Raw genomic sequence first — 20702 nt, forward strand, 5'->3', positions numbered from 1 at the left:
AACAATAACGATTGACTAGGTTTAAATTTTAAGGGTAGACACTGCACATAAAAATACTGAAAGTGTTTCAGGGTGAAATAATCTGAAGTACACAAATAACAGAACTTAAAAATAAAATATTTCATTTTAAAGAAATAAAATTGTAGGCTCCAGGGGGAGTTGAACCCTCGACCTTCTGCTTACTAGGCAGACGCTCTAACCAACTGAGCTATGGAGCCCGGCTACACTGTTACAAAATTGTAAATACTCCTTATCTTATGATTAGACGAAAGAAAAAAAAAATCGATATAGATACAATTTTACTGCGTTGTGCAAATCATCCTCTACACTCTACACAATCGTCATTGAGACTGTTCACTTCACACGACCTGCTGTCCAAAATACTTATCTACGAAACAATCTGTGTGCCTGGTAGCACTTCTTTCTTTTTCTTCTTCATTTTTGATTCCAGTGTTGTAAGAGATTCCCTCCAACACAATTAAGTATTACTTGTTAACCTGTTATGCGCCGATAGGCTGTTAGTGTTAATTCCGATTTCAGCCTGCTTTTCTTTTTGGATTTGCTTCCATAGCCCTTGCTTTACTACAAGGCCGCAGTTGTTTGATTTTGGAGTTGTCTCTCCTAGTTGCTGTTCCCAGCTATAAAGCCTCACCTTACTAGCACTAAGTCTTGTTTTCAGTTTGTTTTCCAAATCAAAGTTTCTTTCACTGGAAATTCTGTTTTAAAACTCAGTAACTTGACTATGCAAGTTTTTAATGATAACCTTAGTCAATTCAATTAGGTGAAAGCAGTACGAGAACTCTTCTAAAGCCCTAAAAATAAAATAAAAAATAAACAATATTAATGTTGATTAGCTACAAATCTATTAATAACCGTAGGCCTATTACAAAGTAATACAATGGTAGGTCTTGGCAACGAAAATTGTGATATTTTTCTTTACAACTTAATTTTTATGTTACAATGTGGGATTTGTTCTTTTATTTATCAAAAAATTCAGTTTATTCCAGACACAACTGTAAAACTAAAATAACGTAATTTAACAGCTAATTTCAGTGGGAATCGAACCCTCGACCTTTTACTTACTAGACGCCAGCGATTAGACAAGATAAATTTCTATCTTATTTCTTAATTTCAAAACCTAAGTTATTTATCTTTCTAAACTAAGCCTATAAAGTAAATAAATTTAGTACAGATATATTAAATCCGAATGTATTTTAAGTAAAAATTTTCAGGCAATGACATAAATACACACATTAGAAATTTGTATGTAAAAAAACCATTATTAAAAACAAATTAAAAATGTTTGTTTACATGCTGACACACACATGTAGGCTATGTACACGCAACATATTTATCTTACGTCCAGCCAAAGAGAGACGTTGATGTGCTAGATCTAGAATCTACCTCATATAACACGAGTTACACTCGGAAACAATGTCTTTCTTGTTCTATTTACATCTTAAGCAAGCGTTGTCTTGGCAACCTTCACATTTGATAACATGCTTAAAAAACATTTTTTCCCCTCAAAACAACGTAAACATAGCAGTTTAGATTGATAACAACATGCTTAAAAATACATTTTCTCCTCGATAACAAAGTATTAAGATTTTATTTCACTTGAAAATGTTTATTTCGTTTTATTTCTAAGTGATGTTTGCCGCACTTTTGCTTGATGACTTTTGGTTTCACGTCTGCAATTGTCTTAGCCCTGTCCTGTCATTTAAGGACCGCTATCTGAAGTTTTGTTAGATCCCTCTTTAACTCAAATCTGGAGTCCCCTATTTACACTCTCTATACTCTATATTTGGGACACTAGTCTACTGTCCTTTTCACCCTCTTTTCATTCTAGATTTGGCCTCGTCCACAATTTAGATATTTAATCTGAGCCATATTGTTTTGTACCCTTTAAAACTGGGGCCATAGACACGATATATGTACCCACTCACCAAATCAGATTTAGGGATCAATATACGCAGTTGTTAATTTAATTCTAGTCACAGAAAGCGGGGACCCTATCTGTGAATGGAGGACTGAGAGAGTCGACGAGACGCAGTACATAAATCATAAATCATAAATCATAGAATCTAATGCAAATTCGTTATTTTGTAATGCGCAGAAAATTTTCCCCTATCTTCCGCTGCCTATTTACGCAGTTAGTCCACCACTCCTGAAGGCCAGGTTTTTTCGCGTTAGATTTAGTTTATTTGCCTAATAAAATTTCATGGCCAGATTGCCGTTTCGGCTCGTGTTTATTTGAACAACTCCCACCCCGATCCTCAGGGCTCGCAACTCGTAACCCACTACAATAATATCAAATTAGAGTTATCTCCCCCCTGTAATCTCCCTACCCACGTGTGCCTAATCTATCGCAAAAAAGATTCCACCCTCAGACCCAAACTGATCTAAATCTGCGTTGTTGTTAAGAACCCGTATCTCCGTATGGCTCTGAACGCGGCCCTTGTTGAAAACCGGTCCAACTTTCACATCAACCCTGGCCCCCGCTTATCAAAAAGTTATCACGCGCCTGCACGCGCGCGGGGAGGGAACTCGATACCGTGTGAACGGTCGGTGCTCACGCGAAGGGAACGGTCGCGGTTCTCATGGGCTCACGAGGTCGCGACAAACACCTGTAACCCCAGATCGAGCAGTTCCGGCTGGCGTGAATTAACCGGGTCCGGCTGGTGGGAATCAACCGGGACCGGCTGGGTGCGGGAATTCAAGCCCGACCGTCGTTATCTCCTGACAACGTTACCGGCATGTTGAGTGTGTTTTGTTCTCACACAGCGATGATCTATTGTGTGTGAGAGATAAACACGGAAACAGGCAAAACTATAGGCCGTTAAAGTAGAGATAGAAACCTCAGAAAATAGACAAAACTATAGGTCGTTAAAGTAGAGATAAAGACATAAGAAAATAGACAAATAGACAAATAGACAAAACTATAGATCTTTAAAGTAGAAATAAAAACCTATGAAAATAGACAAAACTGTAGGTTGTTAAAGTAGAGATAAAAACCTAAGAAAATGGACAAAACTATAGGTCGTTCTGGTAGAGAAATAAAAACCTCAGAAAATAGATCAAACGCACGTAGAGTTAATTTATATTGACCGAAACAGACGGGTTAAACAGTACACAGTCTTTAACTTTTGTAAAATGGAACAAACAACAATTAACTGTGTAGAGATACACGACGATTTATCTCTAGTATTTAATTGTATTATCTACCGCCTCTTAAAACAAACATTTTATTCTTTTATAGTTCGTGAAACGTGAACACAGTTTTATTATAATAGTTTATTTTTTAAAACAGAAATTGTACGAATGTATACATTTAGGCCAGAGGTTTCCAAACTTACTACAGTAGCGATTTTTGTCTTATCTCAAAACTATTGCTTTCTTTAAAACGAATTACCTTATCGCTTTGTACAATGTGAATTCCTTTAGTAGGATACTTAAGTTTTACAAATGAAGCTGTATGTTTGTTTAATGTGAATCTATGAGAAATGTCCAAATGATGTTTGTCGGTATGGATGTTTGCTCAGACAACCGATTGATAGAATCCGATATTTGCCGTTGACTTTCATGCAGATATTTTAGATTGAAGTTGGGAAAAACTATGAGAGTAGCAAGATAATGTATAGGTTTGCGAGCCTTTACGGACTCTCTATGTATAGCCAAAGGAAAAAATAAACTTGAGAGAAATGTTAATTAAAATACATCGACATTAAGACATTAATACATCGGCGTTAAGAAAACAGTTGACTCTAAGTTATGAAATCTTTGAGTTTAGAACCTTTCTTTTTATATAAATCCAGAAACTATATTTATATTTAAAACGTTTAAGCGAGCTCTCGATATTATAAAGGAAAAAAAATAAATTAGCTCATTAATTGGTTTATTATTTCGGTAATTTAAAGTAGCGTCCCCTTAAATCCCCTTCCCATGGAAGTCAATCATAAGCAAACAGGCCGGGACTTTGTGGATAAGACCTTTGACCTTTCCACGGGCACGACTTCCCGAGCCGAAGACTGACAGACAGACAGACAGACGGTGTTTATCTAAACTTGCCCTATGTCCCGCATGCGACCCAGATTTATTTTTCATCGGCACGTGTTTCACCTTACCGTCCGTGTCGTCACACACTTACGTCAGCCGTTGCGGCGTGTTGAGGACGTGCAGGGGGGTGCGGGGCGCGCGGGAAACCGGATGTTTCATTCATCAGCGGGTGCAGACGTGAGCGGCATGCGTCACGGGAGTTCCGGTGAAATGTCAAGGGGGGGGGGGGGGAGGTGGGGACGGGGTGTCGTGTTTGATGTAATCCGATTAGACCCGGTGTATCTGTTGTGGAGGACGCTCAAATAAAAGATAACAAGCCCAGAAAGATCATCTGTCAAATTTTAACAATGTGATGTATATTTTTTAAATATGGTTGTCACGTTTTCTGATTCCCAGTGGTCTAGTGGTTAGTTTTTCACGCGCTTAACAGAGCGGTAGAATTTCGATTCCACGCTAGAAAAATGTAAGTTTATGTCGTCCGACTTGAGTTCCTTACAACATATGTGTCATATAAATAGTAAACGGTAGTCGGGTCATGATCAGTGTTCCCTCTAAGCTGCACGGTTGCGCGGCCGCGCAGTGGTTTTGAAATGCCGCGCAGTCATTTTTTAAAATACATATCTCCTTGAATAAGACTTTTAGAACACCGCGTACACAAAATACACGCTGCACACTATCTTTTGCCCCTTTGAGGGAACGTTGGTCATGGTTGATAAACCGAAAAGTCCCGAGCAGATTGTTGCTGAGTTGTTTTTTTGTTTTTTTTTTTTTATGGACAAAGGCTATGGGATAAAACAAAAAAAAAAAGACAAACTGAAATCGTAGTCAACTGGTCATATTGCTGAAAACAGGCTGATAATTAATGCTTGATTGTGTTGGAGGAAATCCCGTCCACCATTAGAATTAAGAACGATGAAGAAGAGAATATAAACTCTTGCTTCTCAATAGCTTTTACATCCATCCATGCAGAGGCAGAGGCGTTACGACGCCATTCCGACGCCCGGGGCGAACTATCCGTTTTGTGCCCCCAACCCCATCCCATTTATATTATATTTATTCATGAAAGTGAAAAAAGCGCCCCCCCCTTTTCTACCCTTTTTTGCGGCCCCTTAAGATCGACCCCACCCTTAGCTACGCCACTGCACCCATGCTTATCCAGTCTGAAATGTAGCCAAACTTTACAAATATCATTCCTATTGTAAAACATGCGTAATTAAGAATAGAATACACTACTCGCTAGCCCACATAATGAGCAGGTATGGAGCTATGGACCAGCTTTGTTGAAAAATCTCGACTAAAAGAAGTTTTGAGCAGACGGCTAGACACCTGCGAGCAGGCACCAAACGCCACGTGGTTTACTTACGTTCCCGCGAAATCTTACTCTACCCGTCAAGGTCACGGATACTATCAGGGAAGGTCAACCTTCCTGGGAAAATGGCGAACGTACAGGGGAGGGTAGAGATAGGAGAATGTTAATTAAGAAGAAAATTGTGTGGGTGGGGTTCTGGGTTTATATTACACGGGGGTCGCGTTTCAAGGTCGTAAATAATTTGTCGTGATACAGGTTAATTAGGTCTGCACGAGCGTGGGTAAGGGGGGGGGGGGGGCTGTGCAGCGTTAGTTATTGTTTTGTGGCGGTGTGGTAGGTGATAGAGGAGGGACAATTGGGGCAAAATGGGGGTATCATGGTAAGAAAATGTTGGTATAATAGTAAGACAATGGTGGTATGATAATCAGAAAATAGTGGAAGACAAAGGTAGTATAATATACAATAGTGGAGTATAATGGTGGTATGATAGTCAGACTATAGTGGAAGATAATGGTGGTATGATAGACAATAGTGGAGTATAATGGTGGTATGATAGTCAGACTATAGTGGAAGATAGTGGAGGTATGATAGTCAGAAAATAGTGGAAGACAATGTTGGTAGGATATCGAACAATCGTGGTGTGATAGTAAATTAGGTAGATGGGGGTCTACGACGAACATTAATGATTTTCAGACAAAACCGTGTACATATAAAACTATTTTACTGTGGCACTGAATATAAAAAGTTTTCCCAAGCGGGGAATCGAACCCCGGCCGTCGCGGTGAGAGCGCGAAATCCTAACCACTTAAGAGATATTCATGTTTATTTAATTCTGCAATCATTCATACTATTATTCTGTAAGAATAAACCTTGGTTTCAGGTAAAACTTCCTGCAAGCAAACCAGCTAGGTCTAGATATGTAGCAGCCAGGTATAGTCATTTTACAGTACTTTACAACAATAGAGAATATTTTCCTTAATTTGCAGATTGTGCACTGGTAGGCTTAACTTTTATGCAGTTTTAAAAAATAAGGGTAAACATTTCTTTTTTCATCCTTCACTCTCAGATCTAAGTAGCAAATGTATTTTAAATAGATTGTAACACATATAAAAACAAATTTTAAAGAAAGTATGAGTACAAATAAAAATATAATAATGTATAGTATTTCTAACAAATTCCATTTTACTTGTCTCCCCTTACCAAAGAGTTCAGTTCTCTCCCCTTATATTTATATATCATTCCGCTTTTATTAGCGGGTGATAAGACTAGACTAGACGGGGAAAACCATGGATCCAGTCGCCCCACCCAGTCGGCAATTAACATTCACGTCAACGCTGACTACTCATGCGTGCTATCTGGTCCAGGGGGGGGGGGGGGGCGAGATGACCACTGGGATGAAGTCTTAATGAGCTGCAGAAGTCAGTACGGCACCGACCTGTTGAGGTGATCGGGAAGGTCAGGGTCGAGATAGAGATCTGGGAATTCCAGACAAAACTGTGATAAATCTTAAGAGAAAAAAAAAATGTATGAAACAAAATAAGTAGTTTAAAAATATATTTTTGTAACTAAATAACTAGGCCTAATAAAATAATTTAAAAAAAAACACCTAAATTACAAGACAAATTTAATAATTTCAAAACTCAAAAATAGTAAAAGGAAAATGCTGCAGTATAATGTTCAGTAAGAATGTTTAAAATTAGTCGTGTTCCATATTTAGGCATTCAACAATGGTGTTCTACAACTTTCACTTACTTACATAAGGAATAGAAATGAGCAAACGACAATAGACTAAATACATTTGTTATATAAACTTACGACAAGTTTTACAAGAAAAATGATATAAAAAATATATTTTTTAATGTTACTTTCATTGCTTGTATTAATCAATCAATATGTTGCAACATTCGTTTTTGTATTTGCATTGCGTTATGAGGTAGTTACTAATATTATATCATTCTCCACACAGATAATGACACAAGAATAAAATCTTCTTTATTAAAACCCTCACACACCATGCACGCCCCCCAATCTCCTCCGCCCTCCCCTTTACACACACCATTATGTAGGCATAATGTTGTCTATGTACCAACACTAAAGCTACTTTGAGTTGGTGGCAACGTTATACGATTTCATTCCCACTAGACCCCCCCCCCCCCACCCGCCCCCATTGTGTAGTAGTATTGCACTAAAGAATTTTACATCACACGTATAGAAAAGTATTACTGAGATTATCACCCCTTTTTCCTTTTCTCTCTCAACACCCTCACAATTGATTTAACCTCACCGGCTCCTTCTGTAATATATGGCATAAGCCGGTGTCTCCTACACAAATAGCTAGTACATCGCTCATTATTGGTGAAATTGTTTTTCTCGTCCACTTTAATCTTATTTTGGAACTCTGAACAATAGCACGAGTAAACAGCATAGATTTAAATCAACAAGTTGTGTGTACGAAGCTCGTACCTGAGTGCATTCAGCTTTATTTAGTACCCGACTGAAGCTGGGGAAAGAACTACTTACTCTGTTCAGTTAATAAAAAGTTCTGAAAGACAGGGCTATCTTCGAGTGTAAACCATAATTTATTTATTTAAAAATAGAATTGGGTGGAAGTGAGTAAGAATTTATCAGCATTTTTTAAAATCTATCTAAACATGTTAATTCGTTTGCTGATCGTGTTTACCTTCGTTTCCACCTTACACCGTAACTTGTGTGTTAATTATCATTTACATTATTTCCGCCCAGCTGGTTTTAATTATGGGGATGTAAATCTGCGGAAGTTCCACCAGCATTTGGTTTTCACTTCCTCCTTGTGTATGTGAGGGGGGGGTGTAGACGTGGGGGTGGGTGGTGTACAGGGGGGATAACTAGAAAGCGCAGATAAACAGAAATCTCAGAGCACTGAGATAATTGAAAAAAAGAGATCTCCCGTCTGCTTTAGTTGACAGCAGATAACAGCGCGGTCTGTTAGCATGGGAGGTAAGCACGCATGACGAGGTTTAAAAATAGAACTGTAGATCCCAGAGTTATCTTTCCACCGCTGAGCGACAGCACCTGTGTGAGTGGGGCCGGGGGGGGGGGGGGGGGGGAGTTTCACGCACACATGTAGACACCCGGGTCACGTGAGCGGAACGGAAGTGCCGAGAGCAGGGGAAGATAAGCGCGGTGGGAAATGAAGAAGATAACGCGCGCCGGGTCCGCCGACAGACACCTTATTATACGCAGGGACACATAACCTGTTTGATGATAAGTCGGTATGGGTGATTTCCCCTGGATGGGGGAATAACGAGCTAATCACCGTTAGAGTAAAGACTAACAGATGCAGTTTGGTCCACATCAACAAATGATGTTGTTTCAGATTTGCTATTTCACCACCGTGTTTTATCTCAACACGTATCATTTACTTCTGAAATACTATTTTTTTTTAAAATTCAGCTCCAAAAAATGATCCTTTAAGAAAATACATCGTTACTGAAACTAAAAAATAACTTAATTACCAAAACGATTATAAAAAGATACCCCTTAATATAATTTTAACAGCATGTTTGATCCGTAGGGTTTCATTTTATTGTAAATACCATTCATGCTGTTAATAATATTTTATGATTTTCCTATAATCCCAAATATATCTACAGCTATAGTTAGTCCGTAACCACCACCACCCTCTTGACCCCCACTCCAACTCACCCAACCCCTCCACACACACACACAAAAATTGCTCCTCTATTTCTCTCTATCTCCAGGTTCGTTTTTTTCATTACTTATCGAGACCTCTGCCAATCCTGCATAAGACATTGAATCACCATTAAATTAAATATTTAAATTTTCAGGATTTAAAAATACAAATTGGCCAGCACTCTGACAACAATGGCATTGTTTTTCATCTTTAAACAACATTCTGTTTTACAAGTGTCCTGAAGGACGAAGCTGCTAACGTTTAGCAGAAGTAGACTTAGATCTATATTGATGAAAGTAAATTTAATTTTAATTTTTGTAACAATCATTCAATTGGGAGAAACGGCAAAAATTTATGTATTTTATATTAACCTTGTAATCAATATAATCTAATTTTATTTATTTTTTGTCTTTTTATGTTTCCGTTTTGTTTGTTTTTTTCTGCCTCAGACATGTAATTTTCAGCGTCAGTTGTGTGTTCGCTTTAGTATTACAGTTTTCATCGTCGGCTTGTGAGGACTGATACAGATTTACAATAGTAATATTTCTATTTATGTTTGCGTTATTCTATGCATTTTTATAAAAAACTTGCTTGACTGATTACTAATATGACTTTTTTTTATGCCTTCCGTGTTTTCATGTGAAACTTGGGAAGTTACTGAATGAAAGAAAAAAGTTTCTGTTTCTGCTTTTAGTTAAGAAAAAAAATAAATTAGGTGTGTGTCTAAAACTCTAAACAGGTGTACCTGAGGTGTAACTAAATACCGTTGAACTACCTGTTGCAGACAAGTCCAGCGTGACAGTACTGTGACAGTACTCATTTGATGTACTATACAGTACCCCTGTGATCACCCGCCGTATCTGTAATTACTTCCCCCTGTTTAATGCTCCCCCGACCTCTCGCGCGAGAACTAACGAGATAACGATCCCTTTCACTGATCTCGCGAGAGGTCTGTGAAAGCACCGTTACTAAACTCCACTGCGCATGGGCGGAATTGAATACGTCTTGCATCAGCACTTCCGCATTCATAGCGACCCGAGTTGTCTTTCCCTTTAATTTTCAGGATCCGCCGGCAAGGAATGAACGACCTATGGGAAAATCATCCCCGCCAATTCGAGTTTCTTCCCTTTGATCACAGGGGCGATGACTAGCGTAACAAAGTCGATCAGGGGCGATAAGTCTACCACTTAAGTATGATTAGACGAGATGGCTATCAACCTCACGGTCGACAAAGATTGATTATTTTCTGCAGAAAGGAGTGACCACGGACCGTTCAGAATTGACCATTTGGGGTTTTGTGGGTAATTTTTTTCCCCGGGCAAAGATGTTGATTGGTGTGGGATAGAAGGGGAGAAGACCCTGGTTCGTCCAGTGCAGTGGTGACAGGTTCATTAAGGGCAGATACCAATCTCGATCTGGCGATAGCAGTAATTTGTTAGTTTAATTTCAAATTTCTGTTCCGTCGTGTGAAGGATGGCAAGGAGGATGGGGCGCAGGAATACTTAATCAGAGTTCGAATCCGAGTCAGAATATGGTGTTTCAACTTCCTCGGCTATTTTCTTGCATGAGGTTTTATCAATTGGTCTGGGAGCTTAAGTTAGAATGCTGGTGTTGTAAGGTGTGGTCGGAGCTTAGGTTGGCCGGTGGTAGGGGAAATATTTGATTAGGGGACTGGGAGCTTAGTTAGCGGAAGGGGGACAGGGGACTGAGAGCGGAGGGGGTTCAGGGGACTTGGAGCGAGGGAGGGTTCAGGGGACTAGGAGCTTAGGTTGGACCGTATGGAGGGGTCAGAGTTGAAAAGTAAGATGGTATAGGGTATGTTTCAGTTTAATTGGTGATGGTTCAATACTCATTCCTGTTACTTAGAGGCTAATTGATTACTTAGAGGTTAATTGAAAATAATTCAAACATAATTTTAGTTGGACAGGGGCTTTTTAAAATTCTAAACAAATACGAAGAATGAAAAGTTTATTTTAAAAAATACAAACAAAACAAACTCATTTTCTTCAAACACTTCAATTTTTTGAGCAGCCATCCGTGACCATTATTAAGCAGGAGCTTGAGCAATTCGACAGGCAGACGAGAGTATATCATTCTCATAAATGAGCGTCAAATAATAAACAGCTTTGTTTCAAGAAGTATCCCCATGTAATACTTGCATGTTAAATTAATGCATGCTTTTTAAACAAAGACTTTACGTACATTTCTCCTATTATGTAAGTTTTGTTCACATTAAAGAATGCTATAGTAGACTACTATCAAAATAGTTTTCATACAACACTCTGAACATTTAAATTGAACGATTGTGATTTGTATCAATGCGGGAAGTTTGTAATGTAAATGGATTTGTTAGTTTAACGACAACATATTATGCTTTCAAAGTCACATAAACTTTCTTCAAACTGATGTTTGATTAGTGTTTATAAATAGTTTACCCGCCATGTTGACCTCGATAAACAAACTGACAGTACAAAGTACCGATAAAATAATTGTATTCGGTGTATTGTTACTTCACCACCGCGTGCCAATTGTGGAGATATCAAACTGATAATCCATGTCATTGACCGGCCTATGTACTAGTCTTTACCGTATAGCCCCGGTATAATATACGGGCAACTCGTGGCATTGATTCATTGGTCACTTTGATGTGACCACTGTTGAAAGGTAAATTTCCGACCACGTGACCACTCGGACCTTTCCCCTGTAAGTCTCGTGATTGTTTTGATAAGAAATAGAAAGAAAAAAAAACCTGGACCTGACCTTTAGAACGTCTGAAATGTCGAGGGGTCCGTGGCTTAGGGCGTTGTTTTATGACCGTTGTACCTCGCGACCCGTGGGGACCGATCCCTCGTGATAAAACTAAGTGTACGGCTAATCGAAGTTGTGGATCGGTGACGTCACGGGGTCAACCCAAAATGACGGTCGTTGGGAAAAGATGAATATCGGGGAAATTTTTGTTACATAGCAAGCCGTAGTGTTGAGTTCGTTATTTCACCTAACCATATATAGTAATTGTACGGCTAATCGATTTGGTCAATCAGTGACGTCATGGGTTCAACTCGGATGACGGCGGTATGACGCGATGAGTATCAGGTCATTTTTGTTACCCGGTGTGTCAATCAAGAATGTTTATACTACCTGGTGACACAGCGCTTGCTATCGCGGGTTCAAATCTACCCCAGCCGTAGTTTTAAATTGGTTTTTATTTTCGTGAGATATGATTACAGCATGTACCTGTACTACCGTGACACTTTTAGTACCTACAACTAAAGACACAAGGGGTTGTAAAATGTTATCATGACGCTGGTAAAATGCGAACTGATGTTGCGTGTAGACAGGGCGACTTGACCATTGTCCAGTGTACCGACTAATGTTTGCTCGTGAATTAGCCATACATAAACTCGACGAATGGCTGAGTGAAAGCTAGACTATGCCTCAGACAGTATTGTACCTAACAGCAATCGGTATCCGTATGTTAACAAAGTGTTCTAACGATGTCCCTTTCTATTGGTGTCAACACTATAGCTTAACACGGGTAGGTTAGAATTACTGAGAAGCTGACACGAGTTCTTTACCAGAGCATTAACCCAGGGGTAGCGGCTGGACCAAGTTTACTGACTCCATATCTCCCCTAAGTTTAATGACTCCATATCTCCCCTAAGTTTAATGACTCCATATCTCACTGGACCAAGTTTACTGACTCCATATCTCGCCCCTAAGTTTAATGACTCCATATCTCCCCCCTAAGTTTAATGACTCCATATCTCGCTGGACCAAGTTTACTGACTCCATATCTCGCCTGTAAGTTTACTGACTCCATATCTCGCCCCTAAGTTTACTGACTCCATATCTCGCCCCTAAGTTTAATGACTCCATATCTCGCCCCTAAGTTTACTGACTCCATATCTCGCCCCTAAGTTTACTGACTCCATATCTCGCCCCTAAGTTTAATGACTCCATATCTCCCCTAAGTTTAATGACTCCATAACTCTCCTAAGTTTAATGACTCCACATCTCGCCCCTAAGTTTACTGACTCCATATCTCGCCCCTAAGTTTAATGACTCCATATCTCGCTGGACCAAGTTTACTGACTCCATATTTCGCTGGACCAAGTTGACTGACTCCATATCTCTCCCCTAAGTTTAATGACTCCATATCTAGCCTCTAAGTTTACTGACTCCATATCTCGCCCCTAAGCTTACTGACTCCATATCTAGCCTCTAAGTTTACTGACTCCATATCTAGCCTCTAAGTTTACTGACTCCATATCTCGCCCCTAAGTTTACTGACTCCAGCAATATCATAAATTCTCAGACTTGCCACGATAAAGTTTGTGCCTGCCTGACTCCAAGTGCAAGAATTCTATTCTTGAGACTTTCGCTTTTCAACGAGTAAAAACATACACATCAGTTATAGCCTACTATCTGAGATATTCTCATTATAATAGAAACTCACATGGACAATACTTCCATTAGCTCTACATTCTGATATAGAACCGCCTCCTCACTGAGAGACATATACTATATACATCACAATTCGTTAGAAATTCAAGCTTAAATTATGCTCTAGTAAATTTTCTCATAGAATTGATAACAACATTAAAGTAAGCATTATGCCTAATTCATTTTCTCTTAACAGCTTAACCTCAGTTCCCCCGCCCAAGTTCTAGCATAGTATTGAAAAGGTTGAAAGACACAATTATTATTATTTCAATGTCACAATAGTGTTGAAAACACTGTCACATGACAGACAAAGCAGGATACGAGACCGCTACTCAACATCCTCGCCGGCTGTTGTCAGTGTCACTATTCTCAAAATGCGCAAATCACATACGACTTACACAATTCTTATTTGGGATAGTTTTCACAAGGCTATTCACGTATAGAAGATCAGCAACCAATCTGTTCTATCAAATTACCCTCAAGTACTGAGTTAAGAGGAGGATGGCGACTTCACGAGGAAACAAATCTAGACGTTAAAAACAAACAAGGCGCAATCGAGATTCGAACCCGCGCTCGATGGCGATTGGTTGTCTAGACCGTTGTCCGAAATCACGCGCGGTGTTTACCCTTGACGTCACACACCGTTGCCGGTCCGGCCATTGTGCGTGAGCAACAAAAGCGCCGACTCGGGCGTCCGTCTAATTGGATCAACCGTCCCCCCAGTCAACAGATTTGCTTACCCGGCTACATTGTTGCCGTGTCCATTCGGCGATTGACCTTTGATCCGACCCCGACTTTTGTTAACCCTAGAGGGGGGGGGGGGTATTGTTTCCTCATGCGAATTCAACAACTGGTTCTCTGTTTGGACAGCCAGCCTTGTGTATTGTACGAGTGGGTATTTCACCTATATCCCCCACCCCTCCAGGGGTGTTTTAGTGTAGGTGTGGGGTGGGTGTGTTTGAGGGGTGGAATGATTCTAGCAAGATTTTGTGACCGTTGTTAATCTATTCACGGCGATGAGAGAAAGAAGGAAAAAAAAGGTAATAATAGGTGCAAAAACCACAGTTTGGAGAAGCTGGACGGTGAAGGTGTCACCTTGGTCCAAACTCACCTTGTCTTTCTTGATACCTGTCTCCCGGGTTAACCAAGCGTGACGGTTTTGATATATGGATAGAAAGAAATGTAAATCTTTGTTTAGCGCGAGACGGGCTCGGGTTACAATGGTCAGAATTGTAGGGAGGGGGTAAAGTGGACAATTTTTTTACTCACCGTATATTTGAAGGGTTATTTGGTGGAGATGTGTCCTGTGTGTGTCCAGGTTAGAAGTGTCCTTCAGGACATGGAATGCGTTGAACAATGGATTGAGCGCGCGCCTTTATCATAAGAATGCAGTGTGGGGGAGTAGTCGGGAGGGTTTAGTGTTGTTAATGAGAAAAAAATATGTGGGGGTTTTGGATTGGTCTGTATTAAAAATACAGTTTAATTTATAGTTTAACTCGGAGGGTGACGTTAGGGTTAAGACGAGGGGGCGTGGTGTTGGTGAGAGGGGGGGGGGGGAGCGGATGAGAGGGGGTCATTGTAGTGATATTTTTTTATTTATTTAAATATCGATACAATGTTTGTTTTGTATACATAATAGTTGGGTACTGCGAGTATTTTTTTAATGTGACCTTGACTGACCTTGAGTGGTTGTTTAAAGTTGCGGCGAGTGTTGTGTTTGTTTTTGTTCTGATCGTGATTAGCCACACATTGGGTGTCAGTGTGTGTAAAGGGGGGTGGGGGGTTGGATGTTTGTGCTTGGTCAGTGTGTGTTCAGAGGGGTGGGGGGGGGGGGGGGGTTTGTTTCAGTGTGTGAGTTTCAGTTTTGTAAACGCGCGTTTATGTTTGTGTTAAGGCCTAATAACAAATATTTCGATAAAGCGATTGCTTTCGATTACCTTCGATAAACGACACATTTTTAATCATTAATTAAAAACAACACCGCAGTGTTATCAAACACGAATTATACAACGAAAATATCTCCCACCCCTCATCAACACTAAAAATCAAACACAATATATTTTTCTTACAAAACAAAGCACGATTTAAAACAAGTAACTGATAAAAAGTTTATTTATTTACGACCCAAAAACAACAATTATCTTAAAACAAAAACATTTTAGCGTTAATCAAACATTTACTTGCTAATTTCTACATCACAAATATGGTGAGATTTCCGTTCATTTTTTATACAATTTTTTTTTTTGGTTGCAGAAAATTCGAGATCCAATACCGATTCTGATCTTGGCCGTGAAGGCCATGCGAAGAATTGGACCTTTGTGTGCCTGGACAAGGTGGTAATTGTCTGTCACGGCCTCGGCAAATTTGTCTTTTGTCCAATTATACACGGGGACCTTCGGGCCGGTCCACGGCAAATCAGCCGGAAAACAAACACGGCAGATCAAAGGGCGGGTATAATTATCACTGTCGCTGGCTCCGGCGATAAAATGTGGTGCGAAAGGGGGGAGGATGAAAGGTGGGGTGTGATACGTCATGGCGTGACGTCACGGGAAACAATGGCGGACGGTGTGAGCGCTGGGGGTGGGGATGGACTAGTCACACATGGTGGCGAGTCATTGTATGGTGGGTGTCAGAAAAGTTATAATAGTTTGAGGAAACATTGACGTTTTTTAAGTTTGCATGTCGGCCGTGCAGTGTTTCTTCCAGACTTTTTTTTCTCCGGGGGGGGGGGGGGGGGGGGGGGGGGGCACTTGAAATTTTCGGGGGGGGGGGGGGGGGGGGGCGGTCAACATTTTTCGGCGGGCGGGGGACACACACTAGTAAAAGTGTATGTTTATTATATAAAGTCCATCTCGTTCGGGGGGGGGGGGGGGGGGGGAGCGGTAGACTTTCATCTCTCCCCCCCCTCCCCACCGAAGAGATGCCTGGAAGAAACTCTGCGGCCGTGTTTGGCTCGAGGTTTAGGTCTGGGTCCTGCAACGGGTACAGATATATCATATAGGTTTATATTAAATCTATATTTAATAACCAATAAAATAAATTGATTAAGATCTGTGGGTTAAGATAATTAAGACATATTTCGATGTTGAAAACTGGTTAATTAAATATTTGTATATAACATTTTGATGTAGTTACTTCCCATTTGCACATTTTGAACTGTTAAGGGAGATAACATATAAAATTATTTTCAAAAGTCAATAAAATGCCAATAAATTTAGTAGTAATAAATGTGAACAATATTTTTAAAAGAATATTACCTTGTTTTATCAGTATTAAAAGCGCAATACGAATGCTAGACTAATCTCTATATTGGTTAAATTTTGAAACTATTATTTAAGTTTTTTCCCCAAATGAAACGCACTAGCTTTATTAAATAATAAATTTAAAGTTATTTGAGGTGTAACATCATTAAAGTGTTGTTAGCTGGCAATACACAGTGGAAGTCTTATTGTTTATTCCAATTTGAATCGCAGTCTCTTCCCCCCCCCCCCCCCCCCCCCCCCCCCCCAACCTCCCACGTGAAGCGACTCTACTTATAGAGTAGCCCAAAATGTCTTTAGAATGCAGGGTTATATGAATTATGAAACTGTCATACACCTCCAGACCACAGAGCGTTGAAACAATATTTAATTATTGAAACAATTTATAGATTGGTAATCAAAATTAACTTATGAACTTCGAATCTGGTTATATATTTATTCGAATTTAAAACGCGTCATTGAGTTAAAAAAAACTTGTTAGCATACAATTTCAATAGTTAATCATACATAACCCTTACCCGTAAATACGGTCGACTGTACTCCACAGTCAGTAGTCCACCCACCCCCTGTATTTACCTTTGTGAATCCCACCCCCCCCTCCCTGACAAAAAAGGTGTAGATTACTTGTGTATTACGAATTGTCCAAAAACCAAACATACATTTCAGTCCAACCTACATATATGGGATGTTAGGGCTGGGGTCGATGTCAATGTCAGGTTTGGGGTCGATGTCAATGTCAGGTTTGGGGTTGATGTCAATGTCAGGGCTTGGGGTTGGGGTTGATGTCAATGCCAGGGTTGGGGATGATGTCAATGTCAGGTTTTGGGGTTGGGGTCGATGTCAATGTCAGGTTTGGGGTTGATGTCAATGTCAGGGCTTGGGGTTGGGGTTGATGTCAATGTCAGGGCTGGGGTTGATGTCAATGTCAGGCATTGGGGTTGGGGTCGATGTCAATGTCAGGTTTGGGGTTGATGTCAATGTCAGGGCTTGGGGTTGGGGTTGATGTCAATGTCAGGGCTGGGGTTGATGTCAATGTCAGGCATTGGGATTGGGGTCGATGTCAATGTCAGGTTTGGGGTTGATGTCAATGTCAGGGCTTGGGGTTGGGGTTGATGTCAATGTCAGGGCTGGGGTTGATGTCAATGTCAGGCATTGGGGTTGGGGTCGATGTCAATGTCAGGTTTGGGGTTGATGTCAATGTCAGGGCTTGGGGTTGGGGTTGATGTCAATGTCAGGGCTGGGGTTGATGTCAATGTCAGGGCTGGGGTTGATGTCAATGTCAGGACTGGGGCTGATGTCAATGTCAGGGCTGGGGCTGATGTCAATGTCAGGGCTGGGGTTGATGTCAATGTCAGGGCTGGGGCTGATGTCAATGTCAGGGCTGTGGTTAATGTCAGGGCTGGGGTTGATGTCAATGTCAGGGTTGGGGCAGGGGCTGATGTCAATGTCAGGGCTGGGGCTGATGTCAATGTTAGGGCTGGGGTTGATGTCAATGTCAGGGCTGGGGTTGATGTCAATGTCAGGGCTGGGGTTGATGTCAATGTCAGGGCTGGGGTTGATGTCAATGTCAGGGCTGTGGTCAATGTTAGGGCTGGGGCAAGAGTTGGGTCAGAATTGCATTTAGTGTGAGTACCACAACTAATCATTCACGTGACGTCTCTCTTCACGTGAGTTCCGGCACCGTACAGCCGTGGTAGCCGGCACGTCAACCATCCACAACACCCCCTCCTGCTCCATCATTGCCACTCCGCACGCATGCGCAGTAAACGTGTCTCGTTTCAATCTCAGCCATCCGGAAACGGGCCTGAAATTGCCGTGTCAGTGACGGGACCCCCGCGCTATACGACCCCTGTGTGCTGCCGGTTATTTGACCCCCGGTGCCAGACAGCTTTATGCGTGCCGGACCGCCGGGCACCTAGCCCTGGCACTTATAATTAAAACATAAATCATACAAGATACGTCACGGGAACGGGTGGGTTTCAACATGTTCGCGGTCACCGACAAAATGGCCGTGTTATAAGATAACCCCGACTCTAACTTTAACACGTTCTTTGTCCAAAATACTAATCCTAACAAAGTTACCGACAGAAGACTAACTACAGACAATAACTGATTGACCGGTATTGGAGTTTAAAAGAACTGACTTATATAGAGTACAACCATTAGTTGCGTTTATGTGGACAGGAGGGACATAGCGTTGACCACACTATCCTTGTATAAATCGTGGACATGAAACAAATTAACTCAACCTCATCAGTCCTATGTCAGGTGTGAAAGGGGAACTTTCCTTACCTTATTTTTAATTAGACTTAGTTGTATGCTGCTCGTAGAAGCAACTGATCCCCGGGATAGAGAATGTGTGAGGATTTCTTTATTAGTAAAAGCCATCCATACTACTTTCATACACTTGATAATGTATCAATGTGTACCAAAGCAAATTACCAGGTGTCAGAGGGATGTGGTTGAGAAATAGCGCGCCCTCGATATGACTTGTAAGGTTCGAGTTCGGTTCACGGTGTACGCAGTACTAGAGAGTCTATGTTGGGCATCAGACTAGAGTTAGTGAAAGAGACGTTGCAACGGCTTACTGCTAACTACACAATAGCTACATACTAATATACCTGGGTAAAAAAAAGAGGTGGATACTACTACTACTGGCTGTAGAGAACAGAAAGGGCATTACTTTGCTAATGTTGTATAATTGCATATTATTATACAAGCTTTATTTTTCCAAAAAATGTAAATTCGACACGGTGAATATAAGAAAGTATAATAATCGCTGTATTTGTTTGTAAGTGTTGGAAAATTTCGCCCTTTATCCCACATTGGCCCTTGTATTAACAGTTATATACGCTTATACCTTTCTTGTAGTACATGATGTTAATGCAAGATATCGCATAAAAAATAACATCTCATCCAAGTCATATTTTATTTTGTTTTATTTACGATACTCCAACTTTTAATACACACTTACAAAAAAAAAAAAAAAAAAAAAAAAAAAAAAAAAAAAACTCCACAAGACCTGGCTTACATTTTAAACGAGCAGTCTGGTCGGGTGATAGCGCGCGAGACTATGCTAATCCGAAAGTATCAAGTTTCTGATTGTACATATTTTGTCTCCGGGCTTGAGTCTGCTCAGCTTCGACGAGTACCCGGCATAAGCCGCACACAACAATGGCGCAGGCTACACAAAGCTTATCCCACGACTGCACATCTAACTAATGTATTGTGCTCCCAAATACCTCTACCCTACTCACATTTCGTACAATACCCTTTTTTTTCTCTTTCTTCCTAAAACAACTAATCCCTTTACAATACCGCTAATCCTTGTACAATACAACTAATCCCTTTTACCATACAGTTAATCCTTCTAAAGTTTAGCTAATCCCTCCCTACAAAGTTAACCTTACACGAAAGCCAACCCTCCCTTGTAAATCAAAGCCAACCGGGGCAGTATAAGACACGAAACGCGACACCGCCGTACACCAAAAGTCGCACTCCTGGTAAAATAATCAAACCTTTTCACCGTCCTTTGACTATCTCATTATCTTCACCGTTCCTGTTTTAGCTCCGGTGCGGGGTTAGTTTTTTTACGCCCATAATAAAAGTTCCGGGGGGATGGATCTTGAAGAAAGTTGCACACAGCGATAAGAAGAAAACAAACAATTCCCTTTGACCAGGGTAGGACAGTAAACCAGCATGGTAGAACAACAATATAATGGCATTGAATGGGGGGACTTGGGGAAGGTTTCAAGCACTAAATTAGACTTCTCTTGTTACGCGGGTGGTGAAGCGTGCAAGTGCATTTTTTTATGTAGGCGTACAAAAAACGTAAGTAGTTATTAGAAGTGCTTAAGTTTTTGCACGGTAAAAATGTGGCGATAGGTGTGGAGTTTACTTGTTTATATAGCTGGACGTATTGGGGGCTAAAGTTATTTTTATAAGTATCGTTGTTCTAACG

General features: G+C 40.6%; 1 protein-coding gene and 1 non-coding gene across 2 annotated transcripts; both read right to left on the minus strand.

The window, feature by feature from the left end:
* Positions 1 to 144: 144 nt before the first annotated feature.
* Positions 145 to 218, minus strand: Trnat-agu (transfer RNA threonine (anticodon AGU)). Its single transcript has one exon. It is a non-coding gene; the product is annotated as a tRNA-Thr (tRNA).
* Positions 219 to 17941: 17723 nt separating this feature from the next.
* On the minus strand, positions 17942 to 18478 carry LOC131938970 (circumsporozoite protein-like). The gene is made up of 2 exons (XM_059297216.1): positions 18459 to 18478; positions 17942 to 18332 (listed from the first exon to the last, which is right to left on the minus strand). The coding sequence occupies exons 1-2, from the start codon at positions 18476 to 18478 to the stop codon at positions 17942 to 17944; spliced, it is 411 nt and encodes a 136-aa protein (XP_059153199.1).
* Between the last annotated feature and the right edge of the window lie 2224 nt (positions 18479 to 20702).

Source organism: Physella acuta, unplaced genomic scaffold (genome assembly GCF_028476545.2).
Source record: "Physella acuta isolate Inbredline_101_S28 unplaced genomic scaffold, ASM2847654v3 ptg000261l, whole genome shotgun sequence".
Classification (NCBI taxonomy): Eukaryota; Metazoa; Mollusca; class Gastropoda; family Physidae; genus Physella; species Physella acuta.

What these genes read in the sequence shown, in the direction of transcription:
- LOC131938970 (XM_059297216.1), bottom strand. Translation starts at nt 18,478, where the DNA reads ATGGAGCAGGAGGGGGTGTT. An exon ending in ATGGAGCAGGAGGGGGTGTT is followed by an intron (nt 18,333 to 18,458) that starts GTGGATGGTTGA and finishes CTCTTGCCCCAG; the next exon opens with CCCTAACATTGACCACAGCC.